Raw genomic sequence first — 25,201 nt, 5'->3', positions numbered from 1 at the left:
TAGGAAGAACTTCCTGACAGTAAGAGCTGTTTGACAGTGGAATTTGCTGCCAAGGAGTGTGGTGGAGTCTCCTTCTTTGGAGGTCTTTAAGCAGAGGCTTGACAACCATATGTCAGGAGTGCTCTGATGGTGTTTCCTGCTTGGCAGGGGGTTGGACTCGATGGCCCTTGTGGTCTCTTCCAACTCTATGATTCTATGATTCTATGATCTTGTGCCCATTTAATCATAGCAGATTTCACCGTTTCATCCTGTGTATTCCATTTCAACAGCAAGTTATAAATTTTTGACAAAATCTTAGTTTTGGGTTCTAACAGTTCTGTTTCTAATTTTGATTTTTCCACCTGGAAGCCAATTTTCTTGTCCAAATTGTATGCCTCCATTATCTGATAATAATGAAGCCAGTCTCACTTTGTTTTTTAGTTTCTCAAAACTCTGCAATTTCAGTCTATCTCCATCTTGTTCCAAAATTCCCCAATATTTTGGCCATTTGACCTCCATATTGAGCTTTTTCCGAGCTTTCGCTTCCATCGGTGACAGCCACCTTGGGGTTTTATTTTCCAATAAGTCCTTGTATCTTATCCAAACATTAAACAATGCTTTCCTGACAATATGGTTTTTAAATGCTTTATGTGCTTTGACCTTATCATACCACAGATATGCATGCCATCCAAATACATTGTTAAAACCTTCTAAATCCAAAATGTCAGTGTTTTCAAGAAGCAGCCATTCTTTCAACCAGCAAAAGGCTGCTGATTCATAGTAAAGTTTAAAGTCTGGCAGGGCAAATCCACCTCTTTCCTTTGCATCTGTTAATATTTTAAATTTTATTCTAGGCTTCTTGCCCTGCCAGACAAATCTAGAAATATCTCTCTGCCACCTCTTGAAACAGTCCATTTTGTCCACAATTTGCAATGTTTGAAACAAAAACAACATTCTAGGCAATACATTCATTTTTACCGCAGCAATACGACCCAGCAGTGAAAGCTTCAAATTTGACCAAATTTCTAAATCTTTTTTCACTTCAGCCCAGCATTTCTCATAGTTGTCTTTAAACAAATTCCCATTTTTGCTGTCATGTTAATCCCCAGGTATTTAACTTTCTTAACCACTGTGAAACCTGTCTCATTCTGAAACCTCTCTCTCTCCATTGGTGTTAAATTTTTCTCTACAACCTTGGTTTTTAACTTATTCAATTTAAATCCTGCAACTTGACCAAATTCTTGAATCAGTTCTAAAACCCTTTTGGTACTAGATTCAATAATAAAATTTATTTATACCCCACCCTCCCCAGCCAAGACCAGGCTCAGGGTGGCTAACAACCAATAATAATTAAAACAAAGTTGATTAAAATACAATTTAAAAGATTAAGATACAACATTAAAACATTAGGATGCAGCCTCTTCACAGGAGGGAAAAGGAAATAGAAAGAGGGGGAGGGAATCAAACTGAGCCTTCTAAGCCAAAGGCCAGGCGGAACAACTCTGTCTTACAGGCCCTGCGGAAAGAAATCAGATCCTGCAGGGCCCTGGTCTCATGAGGCAGAGCGTTCCACCAGGCCGGAGCCAGTGTTGAGAAGGCCCTGGCTCTGGTTGAGGCTAATCTAACTTCCTTAGGCCCCGGGACCTCTAGGGTGTTGCTATATATGGACCTTAAGGTCCTCTGTGGGGCATACCAGGAGAGGCAGTCCCGTAGGTACGAGGGTCCTAGGCTGTGAAGGGCTTTAAAGGTCAAAAGTAGCACCTTAAATCTGACCCTGTACTCCACCGGGAGCCAGTGCAGCTGGAAAAGCACTGGGTGAATATGCTCCCATGGCAGAGACCCCGTGAGGAGCCTCGCTGCAGCATTCTGCACCCGCTGGAGTTTCTGGGACAGCTTCAAGGGCAGCCCCACGTAGAGCGAATTACAGTAGTCAAGCCTGGAGGTGACCGCCGCATGGATCACTGTGGCCAGGTTGGGGCAGGAAAGGTAAGGGACCAACTGCTTGATGAGGCAAAGGTGGAAAAATGTCGCCTTGGCTGTTGTAACCTGCGCCTCCGTGGAAAGGGAGGTGTCAAGGATTACACCCAAACTCTTAACTGAAGGCTTAAATGAATAGAAGGGTGAATAAGGTCTCTAAGGAAATGGAGGCCAGAGATTTTCAGTTTGTTTCCCAACCTACCTCGTCTGTGCTTTCCTGATGAACACAAAAACATGAATGGGTCTGATCCATTCTTCACATTCTGACGTTCCTGTTTCTCTTTTCTCATGGTCAGGTAACTGATTTTGATGAAGAACAAATATCGGAAGTCCGCCTGGAAGATGGGGAGGATCGTCCTCCAAGGTAATCCTGTGCTAATCCCCTCCCCCATAATCAATTGCTTTAAAAAAACCACCCGGTCCATTTCTATGGTGGTGGTGGTTGGGGTCTTTGAAGGATGGGAGGCAATAAACCCTTTTAATAAAAGTGCTACTCCTGTCTCCCCTCAGCATACCAACCACAGCTTCTCCGGCTGATCTTCCTCCTGAAAGCGTCAACGAGGACCGCAAGTTCTTCTTGGTAAACCTTAAATCCCAAATCGTTCCCCACCAGGACAGGACTTTTGCACACTTCAGGATCATGTACTATAGTTAGGTGGTTTCCATAGTACCCCTTATACGATACTGGAACAATGGCAGTAGGTTGAAAAATCTCATTCACACCATAGGGGCTAATCTTTAAGGGTTTAGCCTGCATCTGTATGGGCAAAACCAAATCTCTGGGCACACTGGTAATGTCAGACCCAGTGTCTCGGAAAGAGTTCACAGCAATTCCGTTGATCTCAATGGGGGCTGTAAACTTTGAATTAGCCCACTTCACATGAGGCACACTTGGACCAGCACCAGTACTCACAGGTCCCACAATAACTGCACTTGAAGTGGCTAGAGCTGGTTTGGAAGCTATAGCGTCAGGAGCTGCCCCACCCTTCCCCTCCGGGACCGGGCTTTCCCTAGTTTCTGATTTTTGCTGTTCCGCTTCCCAATCTTCCTCCGGTTGCTGGATCATGCGCACCGCAGGAGTCGAAGTCAAAACTGGAGGCTTCTTTTCACTTAATCGGGGGGGGGGGACTGCTTTTATATGCCCCGGTTTCTTACAATAAAAGCACAGTGTTCCCCACCTGCTGTAGAGGAGTCTTTTGCAGGAGTAGGGGGACCCCTGCTTTGATCTTTAACGGGAAGGCCGGACCTCCCGCCAGAAGCTGAGGCTGTCGGTCTGTACCCACCAGCCGGTCCCCTGTTTACCAGATGAGAATGATTTAGTCTGAAAGATTCTGCGAATTCTGTGGCCTCCTCTAAAGATTGTGGACTTTGGTCAGCAACCAAACTCGTAATTTCTGGAGACAGGTGGCGCATAAGTTGCTCTATTAGCATCAACTGCTTACCGTATTTTTCGCCCCATAGGACACACCTAGTTTTTTTTGGGGGGGGGAATAAAGGGGGGAAAATTTATTTCCCCCCCAGGTGCGCTGTGCTAATCCCGAAGTTTGGGGCGTGCGGAGCTCAGCGCGCCCCAAGCTTCTGGGTGCCGGCAAGGTCTCCGCTAGCTGTGGGAGACTCCTGGAGGTAAGTCTAGGTTGCCATGGCCAGGGGACCTAACCCTGGGACCTACTTGTATGAACTTTATTATGGTCACAGACCAGGATAAAAAAAAGAAAGAGCATATAAATAAAGTAGCAGTGAGGATTTTTTTTTTTAACCGATAATTGTTAGAGCAAATGAGGACAAAGAAACAGGCATAGGATAAAACTGTGGAATGGTCACTTTAAAATGTGAAGGTTCATTGTTGCTTCCCAAGTTGTGTATGTCTTTAAGGGCCAGGGCAAGTAACGAGGCCCAGTCTTACAGCTGTGAAACATAGCAGGTGCTGCTGAGTTGTGTTAATCAAGCTGTGTCAGCAATTGGGTCTAGTATATAAGGAGCAGCACCTAGCTCTCCCATTACCCGGGGGGGGGGGATGGGTTGGTGGTTGTGTCTGGTTGTTGTTGATGTGTTTAGCGTATAAGGAGTTTTTGCTTTTGTTATTAAAACCTTGTTTGAGTTATTTTTGAGTCCTTTTTTAATGCATGGTCTCCCCAGCAAGCTCTCTGCAGCGCTACTAAACTGCAAATAGCCAACAAAAACATCTGAATAAAATACAAGATTAAACACGGATAATGGATGGATAAAAACTGATAATTAAAACAGATAAGAACTCAAAAACAAACAAAGGCACGCAGTTAAAACAACTGTAAGAGCATAAGAACGAAAAGACTCGCCGTTAAACTATAAGAGGCTGCAGAGTAGAAGCTTCTGAAATAGAGGACACTCACAACATTAGAAACCGCTGTGCAAATATGGTTAAAACAGACAATTAAAACAATGCAAAACAATAAATTTAGAAAGAATGTTGTAGTAAAGGGGCTCTGGCCACTCACCCCTCCCTCACCTGCCCTTACCCTCCAGCTGGGTCCGGTTTCTGGAACGGAGGCCGGCAGTCATTGACTTTTTGACAAAACAAAACGCCACAGAAATGGTCATGCTGCCACCACTCTGTCTCAGGGCAGCCGGAGGCACAGTCCAAGGGAGAAGACTCTGCTCCTTTGTTACCGGTTGCCCCACTCTGCAAGCTGCTTCCACAAGCTTGCAGGCAGAAATTCATCAGGTATAGCGTAACCAAGTAGTCAGGCGTTGGACTTAGATTTTCCCTCAGATTTGCACATAAGACAATGATTCTTTTTTTAAAATTTATTTTAAAAAACACAGTTAACATGCTTAAAAAGCAGGCACATCTTTTGTATCTTTCAGGCAGATAAAATAAAGACATTGTTTAATATAGCTAACTAAGATACTCACTTCTAAGAACTTCTATCTGAAGAAGTGTGCATGCACACGAAAGCTCATACCAAGAACTAAGTTAGTTGGTCTTTAAGGTGCTACTGGAAGGATTTTTTTTTAATTTTTTTTAAGAACAAAGACAGAGATAGGATAGTTTCAAAGTCCTTCAGTAGATCCGCATTACAAAGTCAGCAGGAATCTCCATTACAAAGAGACACAGGACGGCTGTTGGCAAATCGCAGGTTGCAGAGCGCAGTTCTTAGGCTCTTTATTCACAAATCTCACGTGGAACCAGAACCCAGACCCAATCACAATTCTTGATTACATTCAAATTCACCAATGACCAGCTTATGGGCTAATAATTTTGGCTTGTGACAGCTGAGCTCATTAAGTTCCCAGAACCTGGATCAAAGGGCTCACCCCTTTCCTCGGATGTTTCACAGGTGCACATTCCCAGGTAATTAAAATAAAAAAATTCCTTCCAGTAGCACCTTAAAGACCAACTAAGTTAGTTCTTGGTATGAGCTTTCGTGTGCATGCACACTTCTTCAGATACACTGAAACAGAAGTTGCCAGATCCTTCTATATAGTGAGAAGGTGGGGAGGGGTGTTACTCAGTAGTTATCTACTACAGTAGTTATCTACTACTGGAACCAGGTAATTAAAAGACTGATAACAACACTAGGTGGGTGTGAATAGCTGGAGCCCCAGGTGTCAAGACCCCAAATCAAACTAGAGAACTTCCTTCCTAAGATAACCATTTACACATTTGGAGACTGTGGTCTGCAGGGTTAAAGCAACAGACCTGTTTCCCATGACTCTTGTGGCTTTTTGATTACCCACAATACTCTGCTACTTTCTTGACCAAAGTTTGAAATCCTTAGCTTCACTACACCCTCCCCTCTAAGATGAAATTACAGGGTTAAGTCCCTAAATTTCATCAAAACAATGTACAAACTGATGTAAACATTTCCAGCTTGAGTGGTTAAGCAGCCTTTTAAAGAAAAAATCACTAGCAGCACACTCAAACTGATCTTCCCAGAACTAGGGGGGTTGCACAAATAATTCATCCTGGGTCAGTACCGCAGGCACAGTAAAAAAGCTGTGAAATAACAAAAAACTTCCTAGCCTATGTTCTGGACAGGATAGACAAGGATAACACATCAAAAGTACCTTTAGCCTGTTTGTACCCTTCTATGAAGTCTAAGTGCACAAAGGCTACCTGTGTTCGACTTCCAAAAGGAGTTAACAAAGAAAATTCAAGTTCCACATACATTTTCACAGTATTAGCATGATGTTCTCTAAAAGAATTAAACACCTTTTGGTATTTCTCTTGATGAAGCACAGGACTTAGCTTGGCCTCGGATGTACTAAGGCCAGGCCAGTAAACGACTCGCTTAGGGGGGAGACTGGTAAGATTTAAAGTTACAGCCCAGTCTCCTTTCTCAAAACTTTGAGTCACTATTTCCAGATCAGAAAGACCTTTTTGTTCAGCAGTGGGATGGTCTTTCTCTCAGGGCTACAATTCTTTGCTCAGGTGCACCACAGGTTGCCAACTTCTCTCATTGTCCCTTTGGAACAAAGCTTCTCCTAATCCTATTTTACTGGCATTGGTTTGCATTTCAAAAGGACGCTGCTGGTCAGCCACAAACTTACAAGGGCTTGTGTTAACAACTCAGCGGCTGGCTTGAATTGGTGTAAGAGCCATTCCAGTACACACTGGATTTCTGCTCCCAGGGATTTGATGTTTCCCAAGCCCAATCTAAAGCCGAAATCACTCACTTCTCCTTTAACGGGAGGGCCGGACCTCCTGCCAGAAGCTGAGGCTGTCGGTCTGTACCCACCAGCCGGTCCCCTGTTTACCAGATGAGAATGATTTAGTCTGAAAGATTCTGCGAATTCTGTGGCCTCCTCTAAAGATCGTGGACTTTAGATCGTCAGCAACCAAACTCGCAATTTCTGGAGACAGGTGGCGCATAAGTTGCTCTATTAGCCCCATAGGACGCACCGGAGCTGGGTCTCCCACGGCTAGCGGATAGGCGGGGCCTGAAGCCTCATAAGGACTGCGTGCTGCTTGCTGCCTGCTGCCCAGGAGGACTCCCCTGAGTGAGTGCTTGAGGGCCCTGCTCTTGCCACTTACCATCTGGCCTGGGGCGGGGCCTGAAGCCTCATAAGGACTGCGTGCTGCTTGCTGCCTGCTGCCCAGGAGGACTCCCCTGAGTGAGTGCTTGAGGGCCCTGCTCTTGCCACTTACCATCTGGCCTGGGGCAGGGCCTGAAGCCTCATAAGGACTGCGTGCTGCTTGCTGCCTGCTGCCCAGGAGGACTCCCCTGAGTGAGTGCTTGAGGGCCCTGCTCTTGCCACTTACCATCTGGCCTGGGGCAGGGCCTGAAGCCTCATAAGGACTGCGTGCTGCTTGCGGCCTGCTGCCCAGGAGGACTCCCCTGAGTGAGTGCTTGAGGGCCCTGCTCTTGCCACTTACCATCTGGCCTGGGGCAGGGCCTGAAGCCTCATAAGGACTGCTGGGTCTCCCACGGCTAGCAGATAGCCTCCTGAAGCCTGCATTCGCCCCATAGGATGCACACACATTTCCCCTTCATTTTTGGAGGGGGAAAAGTGCATCTTATAGGGCGAAAAATACGGTAAGATCTTCTCGATGGTGGTCTCCCACAGACACTTCTTGCAGCTGCTGCGGCAGATCTTGATACTCATAAGCCATCCGGCTGACTCTCGGCCCCATAAGAATGGACTGGCCCATCTTTGGAAACTTATCACGGCACCGGTATCCACCTTGGCCTGGGTTTTGCACCCACTCAACCGCATCGCCCTCTGAAAACTCCATCCCTTTAGGCTCTGCATAAACAAGATAGTTCCCTCTAGGAGGTGTGGAGGCCATCCCAGCTTCCACTTCCTCACGAGGTGACAAGGGGTGGTAAACTGGCGTGCCCCCCTCTCTCTCCAAGTTGCAGGACTCTTGCCCACCCTTCTGAACAGTTCTTATTTCGCTGGCGTCCACCAGCTCTCTCTCCGACTCGGGATCTCCCGAAAACCAGGAGGCGGATTCCGCTCTGGGACTTGGAGATTGGGGGAGGGGTTATCTTCTCCACCTGGACCCCATTCGTCCACAGTTCGCAAAGTGTATTCCTGTAAAGCCCCAGCTTCCATGATTCCTATCTCTATCCCAAAAAAATAAAACGCCTGTAGTACCCAATGATTCGTGCCAATTTAAAATCAAAGTGCCTTTCTGCAGGGAAGTTCCATCCCACCGCTGCCACCATGTAGTAAAGGGGCTCCTTTACTACTAATAATAATTTTTTAAAAAAATGATATTTATTAAAATTTCAGAGAAAAAAAGAATTACACAAAAACAAAAAACAAAAATACAAGGAAAATACAAAATACAGGGAAAAAGGAATAAAAGACACTTAAAAAGAAGAAAAGGAAAATGAATAAATCTTTCTATAGCTTACATTCATATCCTTGTTTCCCTGACCTCCTCATACCTCCCTTTTTGTATTCCAGTTCAATTATTTAAGTCAGCAATTTCTTTCCCTCTTTGTTTTCTCATGATCCTTTAACTTAATATACTATAACTTTAAATTTTCATCTGTTATCAATCCTTTTTTACATACACCTTTATAGCATTACTGCTTAAACCACCTAGCTTCATTCCAACATCATTCTAACATTCATTAATTTTGCAATATTTCTGTAAGTAGTCTTTAAATTTCTTCCAATCTTCTTCCACCGAATCTTCTCCCTGGTCTCGGATTCTGCCAGTCATTTCCGCCAGTTCCATGTAGTCCATCACCTTCATCTGCCATTCTTCCAGAGTGGGTAGGTCTTCCAATACTTTGCTTTAAGTATTCTTGCTGCTGTTGTGGCATACATAAAGAAAGTTCTATCCTTCTTTAGCACCAATTGGCCGACTATGCCCAGGAGAAAGGCCTCTGGTTTCTTCAAGAAGGTATATTTAAATACCTTTTTCAATTCATTATAGATCATCTCCCAGAAAGCCTTAATCCTTGGGCACGTCCACCAAAGGTGAAAGGATGTACCTTCAGTTTCCTTACATTTCCAACATTTATTATCGGGCAAATGATAAATTTTTGCAAGCTTGACTGGTGTCATGTACCACCTGTATATCATTTTCATAATATTCTCTCTTAAGGCATTGCATGCCGTAAACTTCATACCTGTGGTCCATAACTGTTCCCAGTCAGCCATCATTATGTTATGTCCAACATCTTGTGCCCATTTAATCATAGCAGATTTCACCGTTTCATCCTGTGTATTCCATTTCAACAGCAAGTTATAAATTTTTGACAAAATCTTAGTTTTGGGTTCTAACAGTTCTGTTTCTAATTTTGATTTTTCCACCTGGAAGCCAATTTTCTTGTCCAAATTGTATGCCTCCATTATCTGATAATAATGAAGCCAGTCTCGCACTTTGTTTTTTAGTTTCTCAATACTCTGCAATTTCAGTCTATCTTCATCTTGTTCCAAAATTCCCCAATATTTCGGCCATTAGACCTCCATATTGAGCTTTTTCCGAGCTTTCGCTTCCATCGGTGACAGCCACCTTGGGGTTTTATTTTCCAATAAGTCCTTGTATCTTATCCAAACATTAAACAATGCTTTCCTGACAATATGGTTTTTAAATGCTTTATGTGCTTTGACCTTATCATACCACAGATATGCATGCCATCCAAATACATTGTTAAAACCTTCTAAATCCAAAATGTCAGTGTTTTCAAGAAGCAGCCATTCTTTCAACCAGCAAAAGGCTGCTGATTCATAGTAAAGTTTAAAGTCTGGCAGGGCAAATCCACCTCTTTCCTTTGCATCTGTTAATATTTTAAATTTTATTCTAGGCTTCTTGCCCTGCCAGACAAATCTAGAAATATCTCTCTGCCACCTCTTGAAACAGTCCATTTTGTCCACAATTTGCAATGTTTGAAACAAAAACAACATTCTAGGCAATACATTCATTTTTACCGCAGCAATACGACCCAGCAGTGAAAGCTTCAAATTTGACCAAATTTCTAAATCTTTTTTCACTTCAGCCCAGCATTTCTCATAGTTGTCTTTAAACAAATTCCCATTTTTTGCTGTCATGTTAATCCCCAGGTATTTAACTTTCTTAACCACTGTGAAACCTGTCTCATTCTGAAACCTCTCTCTCTCCATTGGTGTTAATTTTTTCTCTACAACCTTGGTTTTTAACTTATTCAATTTAAATCCTGCAACTTGACCAAATTCTTGAATCAGTTCTAAAACCCTTTTGGTACTAGATTCAATAATAAAATTTATTTATACCCCACCCTCCCCAGCCAAGACCGGGCTCAGGGTGGCTAACAACCAATAATAATTAAAACAAAGTTGATTAAAATACAATTTAAAAGATTAAGATACAACATTAAAACATTAGGATGCAGCCTCTTCACAGGAGGGAAAAGGAAATAGAAAGAGGGGGAGGGAATCAAACTGAGCCTTCTAAGCCAAAGGCCAGGCGGAACAACTCTGTCTTACAGGCCCTGCGGAAAGAAATCAGATCCTGCAGGGCCCTGGTCTCGTGAGGCAGAGCGTTCCACCAGGCCGGAGCCACTGTTGAAAAGGCCCTGGCTCTGGTTGAGGCTAATCTAACTTCCTTAGGCCCCGGGACCTCTAGGGTGTTGCTATATATGGACCTTAAGGTCCTCTGTGGGGCATACCAGGAGAGGCGGTCCCGTAGGTACGAGGGTCCTAGGCTGTGAAGAGCTTTCAAGGTCAAAACCAGCACCTTAAATCTGACCCTGTACTCCACCGGGAGCCAGTGCAGCTGGAAAAGCACTGGGTGAATATGCTCCCATGGCAGAGACCCCGTGAGGAGCCTCGCTGCAGCATTCTGCACCCGCTGGAGTTTCTGGGACAGCTTCAAGGGCAGCCCCGCATACAGAGAATTACAGTAGTCAAGCCTGGAGGTGACCATCGCATGGATCACTGTGGCCAGGTTGGGGCAGGAAAGGTAAGGGACCAACTGCTTGATGAGCCAAAGGTGGAAAAATGTCGCCTTGGCTGTTGTAACCTGCGCCTCCGTGGAAAGGGAGGTGTCAAGGATTACACCCAAACTCTTAACCAAAGGCTTAAATGAATAGAAGGGTGAATAAGGTCTCTAAGGAAATGGAGGCCAGAGATTTTCAGTTTGTTTCCCAACCTACCTCGTCTGTGCTTTCCTGATGAACACAAAAACATGAATGGGTCTGATCCATTCTTCACATTCTGACGTTCCTGTTTCTCTTTTCTCATGGACAGGAAACTGATTTTGATGAAGATAAAATATCGGAAATCAGCCTGGAAGATGGGGAGGATCGTCCTCCAAGGTAATCCTGTGCTAATCCCCTCCCCCATAATCAATTGCTTTAAAAAAAAACACCCGGACCATTTCTATGGTGATGGTGGTTGGGGTCTTTGAAGGATGGGAGGCAATAAACCCTTTTGACAAAAGTGCTACTCCTGTCTCCCCTCAGCATCCCAACCACAGCTTCTCCGGCTGATCTTCCTCCTGAAAGCGTCAACGAGGACCAGCTGAAGGACAGACTTGCGGATGTGGTCACGAGGATGAAGAATAGGAAGATCCGAAGGAAGGCGCTCCGAGATCTTTCCGCCCTCCTGCAGAAGATCCAGGAATATGTGAGTTGCGTGGCGAGTTCCCGCCTCCCCCATGGAAATAAAGACACAGGACACCAGTATTTTAGGTTAATGGGCAAAATTAGGCCACAACTTTATTGATTACAGGAATTGAGCGGTATTGGCTTAGGCATTGGTCCTATCGACTAACCGGCTTCAGCCTGATTGCTAGAAGACCGGCAAGGGTTAACCACCAGTAGGGGGAGTCCTGCTGATGTACATCAACTAGGAGCTCCCCCGGGGTCACCGCTCAGGGGCGTGCCTTAGGCCCACACCTCCATAGGCTTCGGACAGGGCAACGCCCCAGGGAATCCTTTACCGCAGTGTTCCCCAACCTTGGGCCTCCAGCTGTTTTTGGACTACAACTCCCATCATCCCTTGCTAGCAAGACCAGTGGTCAAGGATGATGGGAATTGTAGTCCAAAAACAGCTGGAGACCCAAGGTTGGGGAACACTGCTTTACTGGACTACCCTTCAATATGGGGGAAGGTGATGGCGCTTCCTCCCCCCCACACTCATCTGCATAACAATACCCTTACCAATGCCTAACTGCCAATGCCGAGGAAGTTGTGACGATTTGCTATGAGATAGGCAAAAAGCCAAATGTCTGGTGCCAATTTGCCAAGTGGAAAAAATTCCTGCCAGGCCCCTTGACGGCGACCAACCGAGGTCCATAGCAATGTCAAAGAGCCAAATCTAAAGGGTGGGAGGGTGGGGGAACCGGAGCAGCTGGGGCGCTGGGAGAAAGAGGGAAATCCTCAGGCGCGCCGGCCCTAAATAGCGCGGGCCATGCCTCCCAGGCCAGCCGATTGGCTGGCAAGGGAGATGATGCGCCCGAGGATTCCCTGCTCTCGCGGGGGCTGCAAGCCAGCCCCCGAGTACGTGGGGGGAGGGCATGAAGCCCGCAACCCCACCTCCTCTGCAGCTTGGAAGTGGCTTTACTGAAGGGAAGCATTGCAACCATGCAGGGCTGTCAAGGCCTTCAGGCTGCTGCTTCTAGGCCCACCCTGCAAGGTGCCCAAGGGACAATCAGGCATCCCAGCACATACTCAATTTGGAGAACAGAGCTGGGCCATAGTGAGTAAGACGGCTGAGAAAAGAAGAAAAAAAGCAAACATTAGGAAAAGAGGGGTGGGAAGTCAAAAAGAAATCATTTTTTTTCTGTAGAGGATGCTAAATGTTTTGGAATGTTTGGAAGATTTAATAAAAATGTTATAGGGAAAATGGTGATGGGTTGCTTCTCTTATCAGTCCCTTCTCTGGGTTTCTTTTCAGCCATCGGAAGCACTTCCTGCACCCTCCCTTGGCCAACTGGTGGCGATTTCCTGCCTTTGTGCACTGGATGAAGACCCGGAGTGCAGGCAGAGGGCAGCAGAGGCTCTCTGCCATCTTCTGCCCATCCTGCGGCACAACGAAGGTAAGACTGGAAGAATGCATCCCAGCATGGGGTGGGGGTGAGCAAGACCCAAACTAACCCTTTGGCTTTCCTTTGCAGAGACACTGGCAGGAACGTTTAGGAACCAAATACTTGTCACCGGAGCTGAGAAGGTCCTCAAATCCACCGGAGGACCGGTTCCTGAACTGTTCATGAATAATTGTTGCTCTCTTGCCAGGGTAAGTCGCTGTCTCTCAAGCCACATGTTCTGGGTTCTGCAGAGGCAGCACCTGGGCTTTCTGCTCCCCAGCCCTGCCCTGTGGGCATCTCTGACCTTCCTCTCTCGCTTCAGGTCTTTGGCGCCTTTCTCCCTGCGGAGCAGCTCTTGGAGGCCATGTGCTTCCTGGCCAGAGACCTGGTTGTCGAGAGCAGCTTCAACTCACTGGCTATCTCCCACTTACTGCAAGAATTCATCAAGCAGTTTGGCGGCACAAAAGTGAAGGTAAGGCATCTGCAAAGGTAGGAGAGAATAAGATTCTCTGCGTGGTGTAGGGGAGGCAACCTCATGCCATTGGGTGGCCAGGACACATGTTAGTTGAGAGGGGCCTGGCAATGTCAGGGCAAGAACCTCAGCCAAGGGTCCTGAGAAACATGGATTCAGGGATGGGGAATCCTCCTCCTTCTGGGAGCAGACTGGCAAGCTTCTTCTCTTGGCCCACAATGGATAGGGGAACTGGTGCCCTGGAGCTGCCTGGGTCCAATACTCCCCAGGACCCTGAGTGGTACCTTGGAAGGAAGAGGCTGTCGTGGCACAGGTCAAGGGTCCCTCTTTCAATGAGGGATGGAGGGATCTGCCTGCAGACAGCCCCGCTTCCTTGTACTCTCCAAGCAACTCTCTCCTTTTCTCTGACAGGTGAAGGTGCTGCTGGAGGCCTTCCTTAAGATCAGCCAGGGGCCTGCAGTGAAAGGCAGAGACATGGCCGTCTTTGCTTTGTCCATCCTGTCACATCAGCACCTGGTGAAAGTGGTGCAATATCTCCCCCAGCTTCCCTTCAGGTATGGAGCCCTCCAGGTTGTACTGGGCTAAGGGGAAGGTTGGCAAGCTGCAGGGCTTGCTCAGAAAGCCCTTGCTGCCATTTCCTCTCTCTGGAGCATGGCAGCAAGCAGAAGACTTGAATCTGACCATTGCTTTTGTTTTTGCATTCACAGAGACTGTGAGGGAATTTGGAAGGAGGTTTTGGCATCGGCCAATCCAGAACAACTGATTCATCTCATGGCCAAGCAGATTTACCAAAGCCCCATGGTGGAATCTGCCACCCAAGTGGTAAGGACCAACCACCTGCTTTCTGGCTTCCTTCTTCCCAGGGTAATATCGAGGGGTTCCTGTATTCTGCAGAAAAGCAGAGAAAGTGACTTGCACCCCTCTCTCTTCCAGCAACATCTCACCAGCCTGTTGCACGCCATCCTCAGGATGGAGGACTACAAGGCAGCTGTGCGCCAGAACTTCCCACAGCTGCTGATCGCTCTCCTGGGGATGGTTATCAACTTCCACTATGAACAGGAATTCCTCGTGTGAGTAGTGTGATGCAAAGGGAGCAATGAAGTCCTTTCCCCTTCAACCTCGGGGGGGTTTCCAGTCCAGCTTGGTTTTCCAAGGGAGGCTCTCCTTCAGGCGGCTGCTAGGGAGGAAGGATGGGGAAAGAATTTGAGTGTGTGCCAATGACCCTCCTGGCAAAACTGGTCTTGCTTTGGTTCCAGAGGGGCTAAGGAAGTTCTGCACCTCCTTCTTGGCACCACTGGAGAGCAAGTGGAGGCGGCCATCGTTGACCAACTTTTCTGCCGGGAGACTTTCAGCCAGGGGTTGTCTGCCATGGTGAGGTAAGAGGAAGAACGCGGTGACCTTCCCCAGTGGTCTGGCAAATGGAGCTGAAGGCACGGGATCGGACTGTGCCCCTGTTTGCTTCCTGCGGTGTCTTTCCCTTCCTTACCAAGATCTGCTTCTCCATTTCAGAGCTGTCGGAAAGCGAAGCTGGTGGATCCCTCCCATGGTGGAAAGCATCATCGCTGCTCTCGAGGACCAGGATTTTGCCGGGATGCCACAAGTCGCGGCAGCTATCTACATTGAGGTGAGGGGGACTGACGCGGGAGGAAATGGGTGCAGCAAGGAGGCCCTGGCTTGGTTTCTGCCGAGTGTTGGGCTACTTTGAGCCTAAGGACTGTTGCCTGTTTTAGTGCTCCTCAGAGTAGACCCATTGGATTTGATGTACATGGCAAACTTTGGTCCATTCACTTCAGTGGGTTTGCTCTGTGCAGAATTGCAAATGGTGGGTAAAAGGAGAACATGCCTCAGCCTCTCATCACTGAAGGGTTTCTTTCTCTTTGGGCCTCTTTAGCTGCTCAACTGCCGTCTGGAGGTCTATCCCTGTGAAGATACACTGGAGCGGCTCCTCAGCTGGCTGGAACACAACTACCTGCAAGTCCGGAAGCTCAGCGTCAGAGGGATATCCCTGCTTCTGGACTCTGACATGGCAAGTGATGCTCAGAGGGAGGGAGGGGAGGTACAGATCTCGATTCTAATCATGGCCCAGCACTCTTTTGCTGGCACAATACTGAAGGGCCTGTGCTAAAAGGCATGAGGCCTTTCAGACCTTTGAAAAGATTCTCTCTTTTGTGTAGGACCCTTCGATTCTGCGGCTCTTGCTGCTGGAGTCCCTGTCTTACGTAGAAGCTGATGTCCTCCCAGAATTGATAGAGGTGGTAGACAAAGCCTACCATTCTAGGGAGCTGGGAGAGGAAGACCTGAATATGCTGGCAGAAACCTACTGCGGCCTGGCTGCCCATGTGAGTATGAGGGGAAACGTGACATCACACCTGCTGGTGGAGGAATGCTTTGGAAGAGGAAGGGTGGGGTTTAGACTGGCATGCAGCGGAGATGTTCTGGCTTCAGGAGGGTGTTCCTCTGGAAAGTGATCTGATGAGAAACACAACCTCTGATATTTTCTGCCTATAGGAGGAAGCATCCGTCCGGGCATCAGCCATCGAACATCTGGGGCTGCTTCGGGGCTGGGTGAGAGACCAAAGACTTCCCATTACAACAACAGAAGAGGAAGCCATTCATGAACTGGTTGTGGTCCTCATTCACCTCGAAGACGAGGACGAAGTGGCCAAGGTGAGGGCCAAAGAGGTGGACTTATGCAGTAGGAGGGAGGGATTGTTCTCAGGAGCTTCCGAGACTATGTACTGCAATTTGTAACCCTCTTCTCTTCTTGCGTTGCAGGCCGCAAGGAGGGCTCTTTCCCATCTAGCCCCAGAAGTCAAGTGGTGGGCTCGTTCCAACAAATTTAGCCTCCACTTTGCTCTCCACCAGGCTGCCAAGCATATGGTAAGGTCTCTCTGCTTTGTTGGCAGCTTTGCCCAGGCATGTCTCTGGGAGTGCAAGGCTCTTCTGCTGCGCTCTCAAGCTTCTCTGATGCCACTTCTCCTTTGTCTTTGCCCACAGAGCGAGACCTTCAGCAAGGACATCCTTCGGAGTGCTGCCTTATCTTGTACGAAGCCGTCTGCCAACAGGCTGCCAGCGGTCTCCAGGGTGGCAGCTCTGCTTCTGGGTAAGTCAAGCAACGTTATTCCCTGGTAGGGATGGACAGAAACGTCTTGGTAACAATGGCAGGGAGGATGGACATGTCCCCAGGCCACCTGCTAGGTAGGCCTCCATCTGTGCCCAGATCTTGCTCTGAGTGCTCCGTGAGGGTGGCGGCCTCTAGACGCAGCAGAGCATACCTGTCCTCCTGCTGAGCTGCCTCTGTCTCTGCTTGCTTTGCACCAAGATGACGTCCCTTTTCTTGCCCCCCCCCTCTCTAGGTCATCTGGCTTTCCAGGATGCCAGTTTCATCCACAATCAAGACATGGCATCCTATGGAACATGTGAGTGAGACGTACGGAGGGCAGGGAGGGATGCTTCTGCTGAGAAAGGTCTTCAGGGGAAGGCAAATTCTCAGATGTATGTTCAGACTGAGGTGCCACAAGATGAACATGCAAAGAGAATTGGAATGTGACTTCACTGCTCTCTCTCACACACAAACACACCTGACGGCTGTTTTCATATTGTTGATGGATGGCTCTTTTCCTGTGCCTCTTCGCCTTGCTCAACCTTTCTCCCTTGCCACTCAGGGCTGGAAGAGATGCAGCAGCACAAGGAAGAAGGGCTCAGGCAGACAGGGAGGAGCTGCCTGAACATCATGCAGCGGGCCGATGAACATCAGAAGACAGGCAGGGTCCAGCGCTTTTTGAGGAGGCTGCTCCACTGTTTTCGCAGGGAACCTTACCCACAGGACTTCCTGAGCTGCATGCCAGGTGAGTGAGGCATCTGGTGTGCTATTGGGACATCTGGTGGGCTGTTTGGATGGGACGTTTCTCAAGGAGCCCCTTTCTCCTCCTGACAGAACATCCGGAGTAGCGCCAAGGCAACGTGGACACCAGAGTTGTGCTGCAGAGATACCATCTTCTGCTCTCCGCGGGATCCAGTCTGGACCAGCGCCTAGAACATCAACACCATCAGGATCAACCAAGAGGAGTGGTGCTGCCCTCACGACCCTCCGTACACAGCGGTAGGAAACCTTTTTGTTGTTGTGTTTCTTGTTGATGTTGTTTTTGATTGTTGATTTTATTGATTTTGAATCTCAGGGTGGTTCACAACACCAAGTATACGAAGCACAAAATAAATAATAAGAATACTCACTGCACAAAATTCATAATAAAAATATCAGAACATAATATAAATTAAAATAATAAAAACATACTAAAAATAGCCACAAGACCAATGTATGCACACTAATAAACAATACAAGAGCCCTGAAACAACACTCCAGCCCACAAATACAAAATCTAAATCAACATAACACATTTAACAACCATTTAAAACAACCCCACCTTCTTGAAGAAGGCTGATATATTAGATTTAGAAGGTTGGAATACGAGGTTTGGATGGCACGCCTACCTAACATACAACAAAGTGGCAGTGCATAAGGACTTTTTAAATCATATAGTCAGGATTTCATTATACAAGGTCTGGGATAAGTACCACAGACTCTTAGAGCCCCAAATACCCTGGTGGGCATCCCCAGTGGAGATGATAACGGTAAAAAAGACAAACACAGGGTCCCTGATTAGTCCTGGGATGAGGGACATGTCAGCTACCTTTCTAGGGTGTTCATAATAAAGGGTGACATTTTCGCCATATATTTGAAACATCCGCTTAGCATGCTTTACAAAAACATTTTCTTTGGTCATTGGTCTCCTCAAGGTCAAGATGCACATCAGGGTTAACATCAACTTCATCATGATCAAGGAATTCCAGGGGTTCAAGGAGACCAAGGATACCAACAATTCCTCGTGGATAGTCTTTCCAAAGAAATACCTCCTATATGCGTAAAAGAAGATAAGAAGGAGAACAGTTATTATTACAGTAAGAATAAAAAAATAAAAAATTAAAAAATTAAAAAATTAAAAAAAAATTAAAAAATTAAAAAAATTAACTACTCTAACCCTACCTATAATAGATAAATACTTATTTTTCCATGATTTTATATCCTTCTTGATCTTTCTCCACTCTTCTTTGTAATTTACATCTGGAATCCTAGCACTATTTTAAATAATATTTACCCCCAAGTATTCAATTTTTTTCCTATTGATATCCATCTTTGTCATTTTTGTAATTTCCTTCTTCTCCTCTTTATTTACATCCCCAAATAAGATTTCAGACTTCTCCAAATTTACTCCCAATCCCGACTCTTCTTTAAAGTTCTTCAGGATTATCATAAATTCTCTTACACCCTCTAAGGGGTTTGTAAATAATAATAGGATATCATCTGCATAAATCTTTAACTTACCGTATTTTTCGCCCCTAGTTTCCAGGGGGGGAATCAAGGAAAAAAATATGATTTCCCCCCCGCAGCTTTGGGAGCAGCGGACAGGCTTAGCTTTTTGTTCATTATAGATAGCTTCTATACCTTTTCTAAATCTTTCACCCAGCCCCATCGTTTTTAGATTTTCTATCAGGAAGCACCAAGAAACGTTATCGAAGGCCTTTTCGGCATCAATGAAAATCAAAGCGGCTTGTTTGTCTATTCTGGTTTCCAAATATTCAATGATATCTATCACATTTCTTACGTTATCCTTCAATTGTCTCCCTGGAAGGAAGCCCGTTTGATCTTTATGGATTCTGTTATTTAGTACTTTTTAAAATCTTTCTGCCATTACATCCGCAAACAATTTATAGTCGTTATTTAATAACGAAATCGGCCTATAGTTTTTCACCTCTAAAGCATCCACATCTTTTTTAGGAATTAGTGTCATATAGGCTTCCTTCCAGGTGTTCGGGGTCTTCCCTTCTTTTAAAGTATTGTTCATCACTTCACATAGGGTTGGGCTTATTTGATCACTTAATACTTTATAATATTTGGCTGACAGACCATCTGGCCCCGGCGCTTTGCCAATTTTCATCTTTGATATTGCCTTCCTTACCTCCTCCTCTGTAATCAGCTGATTTAATAATTCTTTTTCTTCGGTTGATATCTGTTGTAAATGATGTTCTTTCAGATAGCGTTCTATATCATGGCCTGACTCCTTATCTCTTTTATATAGATCCTTATAGTATTTCTGAAACAACCTTTTTATTTCATTTGGGTCTTCCACTATCTTATCTCCATCCCTTATCCTACATATCGTATTTTGTTTTTTCCTTTCTCTTAGTTGCCAGGCCAAATATTTTCCTATTTTATTAGCAGATTCAAAACTCTTCTGTTTCAACATTTTAACTTTCCCCTAAATCTCCTGGTTTACTATCATAGAAAATTGGGCTTGTAATAACTTTATATTTTGTTTTATAGTCTCAACACCTGGCTTAGTAGTTAATTGTCTTTCATTCTCCATTAACTGTACCAAGAGCTCCTCCTTCTTTTTCTCTTTTTCTTTTCTTTGATGACTGTTTTTCTGAATTAGAAAGCTCCTCATGACGGCTTTCCCTGCGTCCCAAACCGTTGCTAAAGCTGTCCCTTTATTTAAATTCCACTTAAAGTACTCTTCAATTGTTTCTTTTGCCTTAATCACTATCTTTTGATCATTAAATAGAGATTCGTTCATTCTCCATCTAAATACTCTAGTCTCTTTACCCTTTAACTCTAAATATACTGGGTTATGATCAGATATAGTCTGTGGGAGAATTTCAGATTTGATTAAATTCTGTATCAATTCCTTAGTGATCCAAATACCATCTATTCTCCCCCAACTCTGGTTACGATTTGAGAAGAAAGTATATTATTTTACAGTAGGGTTTTTGAATCTCCACTCGTCAATTATTCCTATATTATCAACCAAATCAAAAAATGTCTGCGGTAACTTGCCTTCCTTAATCTCTTGTTTTCTTGTTGATCTATCCAGGTTCGGTGACACCACTCCATTAAAGTCACCCATCACTATCATTTTTTGATCCATCCACTCTGTTAACTTATTACCTAATTCAGAGAAAAAGACTGCTTTTCTGTCATTAGGTGCGTATAGTCCGACGACAATAATCTTTACTCCTTGAGACATAATCTGCACTACAATCATTCTCCCTTGTTTTTTTTAATGATATTTATTAAAGTTTCAAAGACAGAAAATACAAAATACAAAAAACAAAAACAAAAAAACAAAAAACACAACCATTTGTAAATCCCTTATGTACCCTCTTTTCGTCACTCCATAGGTACGCATGCCACCCAAATTTGTTGTTAAACCCTTCAAGATCTAATAATTCCTTATTTTCCAACTTTACCCATTCTTTTAACCAGCACAAGCATGCTGCCTCGTAATAGAGTCTCATGTCTGGTAGGGAGAAGCCACCTCTTTCTTTTGTGTCTGTTAATAACTTAAATTTAATTCTAGGCTTCTTCCCTTCCCAGACATATCTTGAGATCACCTTTTGCCACTCTTTAAAAAATTTTGTGCCTTTAATTATGGGTATCGTTTGGAATAAGAATAACAACTTAGGAAGCACCATCATTTTTACCATCGATATTCTTCCCCAGAATGATAATTTCATTCTGGCCCAAATCTCCAAATCTCTTTTTACACCTTTCCATACAGGGATATAGTTATATTGATATAAATCTATGTTCTTGTCAGAAAGCCAGATTCCTAAATATTTAATCTTCTTTACTACCTCAATCTCCGTTCTTTGTTGTAATAGTTCAATCTTATCTCGATCCATATTTTTAACTATCATTTTGGTCTTTTTCTTATTCAATCTGAATCCTGCTATTTTCCCGAATTGTTCCATTTCGTTTAAAATCTCCTTTATACTTTCTGTAGGTTCTTCCACAGTCAGAACCACATCATCTGCGAAGGCCTTAATTTTATATTCATTTACCCCTAATGTCACCCCTTTAATTTGCTTATTTTGTCTAATTGCATTTAGTAGAACTTCCAAGACCACTATAAATAGTAATGGCGAGAGTGGACATCCCTGCCTTGTACCTTTGCATATTTTTATTTCTTCCGTAATGATGTTATTTACTATCAATCTTGCTTTCTGATCTGTTTAAATTGCTTCAATACCATTAAAGAATTCTTGACCCACCTCCATGACCTCCAAATTTTTCAACATAAATTCCCAAATTACATTATCGAAAGCTTTCTCCGCGTCCACAAATATTAGGCTTGCTGGTTTATCACATCTATCGGACAGATATTCGATAACATTAACTATATTTCTTATATTATTCCTTATTTGTCTGCCCGGTAGGAAACCCTCTTGGTCTTTATGTATAATCTTTATCAGTATCTTTTTTAATCTCTTGGCTAAAATTCCTGCGAAGATCTTATAATCTATGTTTAATAGCGAGATAGGTCTATAGTTCTTAACTTGTGTAGGATCCGAATCTTGTTTTGGTATTATTGTAATAAATGCCTCTTTCCATGTTCCTGGAATGTCCTTTTCTTTTAAGATGTTATTCATTACTTTGATCAACGGGGCCATCAGTGTATCTCTCATTTTTTTATAATAGCTAGAAGTGAACCCATCCGGCCCCGGTGCTTTCCCTCTTTTTAACTCTTTTATAACTTCTTCTACCTCTTCTTTGCATATTGGGGCATTCAGCTGTTCTTTTTGGTCTATCGGAATCTTCCTCACCATTTTTTCTTTCAAATATTTTTCTATTTTCTTCTTATTATTCCTTTCTTTATTCCTATACAATTGCTTGTAAAAATCCACAAATGCTCTCCTGATTTCCTTCGGTTCTGTTGTTTCTTCTCCGTTTACCTCAATTTTGCTAATTGTATTTTGTTCTTTTCTTTTCTTAACCTGCCAAGCAAGCCATTTTCCTGATTTATTAGCAAACTCAAATTTTTTTTGTCTTAATCTTTTAATGTTCCATTCAACCTCTTTATTTATTAACATCGCAAATTGAGTTTGAAGAATCTTTATTTCCTGCATTATCTTCTCATTATTGGGTTTTTTAATCAATTTTTGTTCATAGTCCATAATCTAAGGATCTCTTTTGTCCATTTCTCTTTGTTATTTCTTTTCCATACGTTCTGTTGAATAAAGAGGCCCCTCATCACTGCCTTACTTGCGTCCCACACCACGCTCATTTTTGTCCCTTTGTCCATATTATTCATGAAGAATTCAGTTAGGTTTTTTTGTGATTTTTCCATGAACTTTTGGTCATCCCATAAATTATCATTCAATCTCCACCTAAAAGTTCGCTCTTCAAAACCTTTTAACTCCATTTCTATTGGATTGTGATCTGAAATCACCTTCGCCTGTATTTCAATTTTTTGAATTCTTGGGGTTAGCTCGTTCGAAACCCATATTTGATCTATTCTAGAAAACGATTGGTTCGGTTCTGAATGGTAAGTAAACTGCTTCTCCAATGGGTGCCTAAGCCTCCAGATGTCTACCAAATTACAATTCTTCATCATCATAAAAAAAGTTTTAGGTAATTTCCCTTCTTTATTCTTTGTTTTCCTTAATCTGTCCATTTCTGTTGAGACCACACCATTCATATCTCCCATTATTATAATTTTCTGCTCCATGTACTCAAATAACTTCTCTTCCAGCAATCTAAAGAATTCTGTCTTATTCCCATTTGGTGCGTATATCCCAACAATTATCATTTTCCCCCCTTGCCAATTAATTTGAACCGCAATAATTCTCCCTTCTTCATCCTTAAATAGTTGGTGAGATTCAATTTTATTTTTGATATATAAGACAACGCCTCTTTTTTTCTCTTTGTCTGAGGATATGAATTCATTCCCTAACCTTTTGTTAATCAGAATTTTTCTATGTTTTTTGGCCACGTGCGTTTCTTGTAGGCATATGATGTCCAAGTTTTTCTTTTTTAGGATGTGTTCGATTCCGTTCCGTTTCTTCTTATCATTCATTCCATTAATATTCCAATTCCATGATTTTAACGTCATTCTTCTTACCGCTATTTAGATTTTAATTTGCTTTATAGTCTTTATAGTCTTTCTATCTCTTCTCCTTCTTCTTCTTCTTCCTCTTCTTCTGATTCTCTCCCGGTCTGTTCTTCTTCTCCTCCTACTTCGGAATCCTCCCTCAATCTTAATCCTCCTTCTGCTCCTTTGGTCTCTTCTTCTCCTTGCTGTAGTTCTTTGTATCTTCTTGTAAATTTTCCTATTTCCTCAGGACTTGTTAATCTTCTCTTTACTCCTTTGTAGAAGAAAGAGACTCCTTTGGGGAATTCCCATCTGAAATCAATCTTATTTTTCTTAAGCAATTGCACCAGTGGTTTGCAGGCTTTTCTTCGTTTCAACAACCTTATTGGGATATCTTTGAATATGATTATGTAGTTCCCGTCAATGTATAATCTCTTCTCTCTGTTCCTATGCAGAATCAGATTCCTCATTTCTCTATCTTTGAATGTTACTAAACAGTCACCCGGGAATTTCTTTAACTTATTTGTTTTAATTTTCATTCTGAATGCATTTTGTATTGTCTTCGCGACTTCTTCCTCCGACAATTCCATCCACTGCACAATTTCCTTTATCAGTCTTTCTTTTATATTTTCGTTTTGTATTTCCGGTACTTGCCTCAGTCTTAAATTCACTTCTCTCTGTTTTAGTTCATTCATTGCAATAGAGTCTTTTAATTCTTCCTGTGTTCTATTTAAATCTGCAATCTCATTTTTCATCTTCTCTTCTTCCCGCTTCATCTTTCATTTCCTGTTTTGACTTCTTTAATCCCTCATCCACTCTCCTTGAGACCTCTTTGATCTGTCCTTTCAGTTCACTAACTGTCTCCTCAATCTTTTTATCCATCTTCCCAATATTATTATCTACCTGTTCTAATTTTGTCTCTAGATTTTTCTCGCTTTGTTTTATTTCTGCAAACATCTTCAATATTTCTGTTCTAAATTCTGTTTCTTGCCTTGAAGCTCTCCTGTCTGTTGGAGTCCCCCCCCTCTGCTCCTTTTTTCTGTGTGTGCGACATTTACTTGAATATCGAAGTATCAGATATTTACACTGCTTATTTGCTATACAGTTACAGCCACAATTGCAGTAATTATTGTTAGAATAACCACCAATAAACAGGGAGTACAGAGAAAACAACCTAGAAGAAAAATTTACAGAACTTGGCTTCTTTGGCCTTTCACCCCCAAAGTCTTATCGTTAGTTGTTTTCTGTCCCCCCCCCCTAAATATTAAGGGAAGTTTGTAATTTGTCGCCTCTGTCTGTGTCCTTCTGTGTTCTTCTTGCCCCTATTCGGGCTAATCCTTCCAGAGCGTTGGTTAAATAATACACTGATTTTCCAATCCCAAATCTGGTTTGTATAACCAAATAAAGTTCAAATAAAGTTCAAATATAGTCCAGGAGATGATATCAGAAATATCAGAAATAAAGAAAGGAGGTCAGCTTTGGTTTCTAATATGCTCCATATTTGGCTTCCAAAATAACTGTAATTGTCTGTGTTTATTTTACTTATCCCTTATATATATGTTTTAATGCTGGGCAGTTCAAAGAGTTTAGTCCATTAAGAGAAGTTTCTCAAAAGCAGTTATTGTTCAGTTAATTTCACAAAGCTTAGACTGGCTCCACCAAGAATTTCAACATTGAGATGCAGTATTTCACTCAGACCACTGGGGGGAATCGAAACCTACCGACCTTAGGAAGAGAGTTCTTAAATAATTGTGTCCACTACTCTCCTTCAACTGTTCACCTTAATTTTAATTTTAATAGTCTTATTCAGAAAAGGGAAAGGAAACTCCCTAAAACCTACCAAGAAAAAAAAACGTCCATATACTCTTGTCTTCTCTATCTGAATGCCTTTTGG

The 25,201-nt window shown here is 43.7% G+C and overlaps 2 protein-coding genes and 1 long non-coding RNA gene across 5 annotated transcripts in view; 2 read left to right on the top strand and 1 right to left on the bottom strand.

The window, feature by feature from the left end:
• Positions 1-11,076: 11,076 nt before the first annotated feature.
• LOC310711920 (uncharacterized protein) lies at positions 11,077-15,500 on the top strand (the record flags this gene model as incomplete). Its single annotated transcript, XM_083514410.1, has 11 exons — positions 11,077-11,192; positions 11,340-11,502; positions 12,774-12,915; positions 12,994-13,112; positions 13,226-13,375; positions 13,787-13,929; positions 14,083-14,197; positions 14,309-14,445; positions 14,632-14,751; positions 14,885-14,999; positions 15,267-15,500. Exons 2-11 carry the CDS (start codon positions 11,431-11,433, stop codon positions 15,498-15,500), a joined length of 1,347 nt encoding a protein of 448 aa, XP_083370536.1. The 5' UTR covers positions 11,077-11,192; positions 11,340-11,430.
• Positions 15,501-15,628: 128 nt separating this feature from the next.
• Positions 15,629-18,281, top strand: LOC310711943 (uncharacterized protein). Of its 3 annotated transcripts, XR_014528677.1 has the most exons (8): positions 15,629-15,714; positions 15,884-16,042; positions 16,151-16,255; positions 16,373-16,478; positions 16,732-16,794; positions 17,041-17,223; positions 17,313-17,477; positions 18,173-18,281. XR_014528677.1 is itself a non-coding variant. In XM_083514458.1 (7 exons), the coding sequence occupies exons 1-7, from the start codon at positions 15,679-15,681 to the stop codon at positions 17,324-17,326; spliced, it is 666 nt and encodes a 221-aa protein (XP_083370584.1). In that variant the 5' UTR covers positions 15,629-15,678; the 3' UTR covers positions 17,327-17,684. The 3 variants fall into 3 exon arrangements, 2 of the variants coding, with proteins under 2 accessions (XP_083370584.1, XP_083370585.1); XM_083514458.1 differs by lacking the exon at positions 18,173-18,281 and having other exon boundaries at positions 17,313-17,684; XM_083514459.1 differs by lacking the exon at positions 18,173-18,281 and having other exon boundaries at positions 17,041-17,239; positions 17,324-17,684.
• The window catches only part of LOC310712004, a 57,825-nt gene continuing 50,241 nt past the window's right edge, over positions 17,618-25,201 (bottom strand). The window contains exon 2 of the long non-coding RNA XR_014528718.1: positions 17,618-17,898. This is a non-coding gene — a long non-coding RNA (uncharacterized lncRNA). The remainder of the gene's footprint in view (positions 17,899-25,201) is intronic.

Source organism: Podarcis liolepis (genome assembly GCF_965112155.1).
Source record: "Podarcis liolepis genome assembly, chromosome: 7".
Classification (NCBI taxonomy): domain Eukaryota; kingdom Metazoa; phylum Chordata; class Lepidosauria; order Squamata; family Lacertidae; genus Podarcis; species Podarcis liolepis.
The sequence above is the reverse complement of the archived record's forward strand: the minus strand, read 5'-3'. Positions and strand labels throughout refer to the sequence as shown.

Bases quoted from the DNA above. Each gene is read 5' to 3' on its own strand.
- LOC310711943 (XM_083514458.1), top strand. From the start codon at position 15,679: ATGCTGGCAGAAACCTACTGCGGCCTGGCTGCCCAT. The intron at 16,043-16,150 runs GTGAGGGCCAAA...CTTGCGTTGCAG, and splicing joins ACGAGGACGAAGTGGCCAAG to GCCGCAAGGAGGGCTCTTTC. The intron at 16,479-16,731 runs GTAAGTCAAGCA...CCCCCTCTCTAG, and splicing joins GGTGGCAGCTCTGCTTCTGG to GTCATCTGGCTTTCCAGGAT.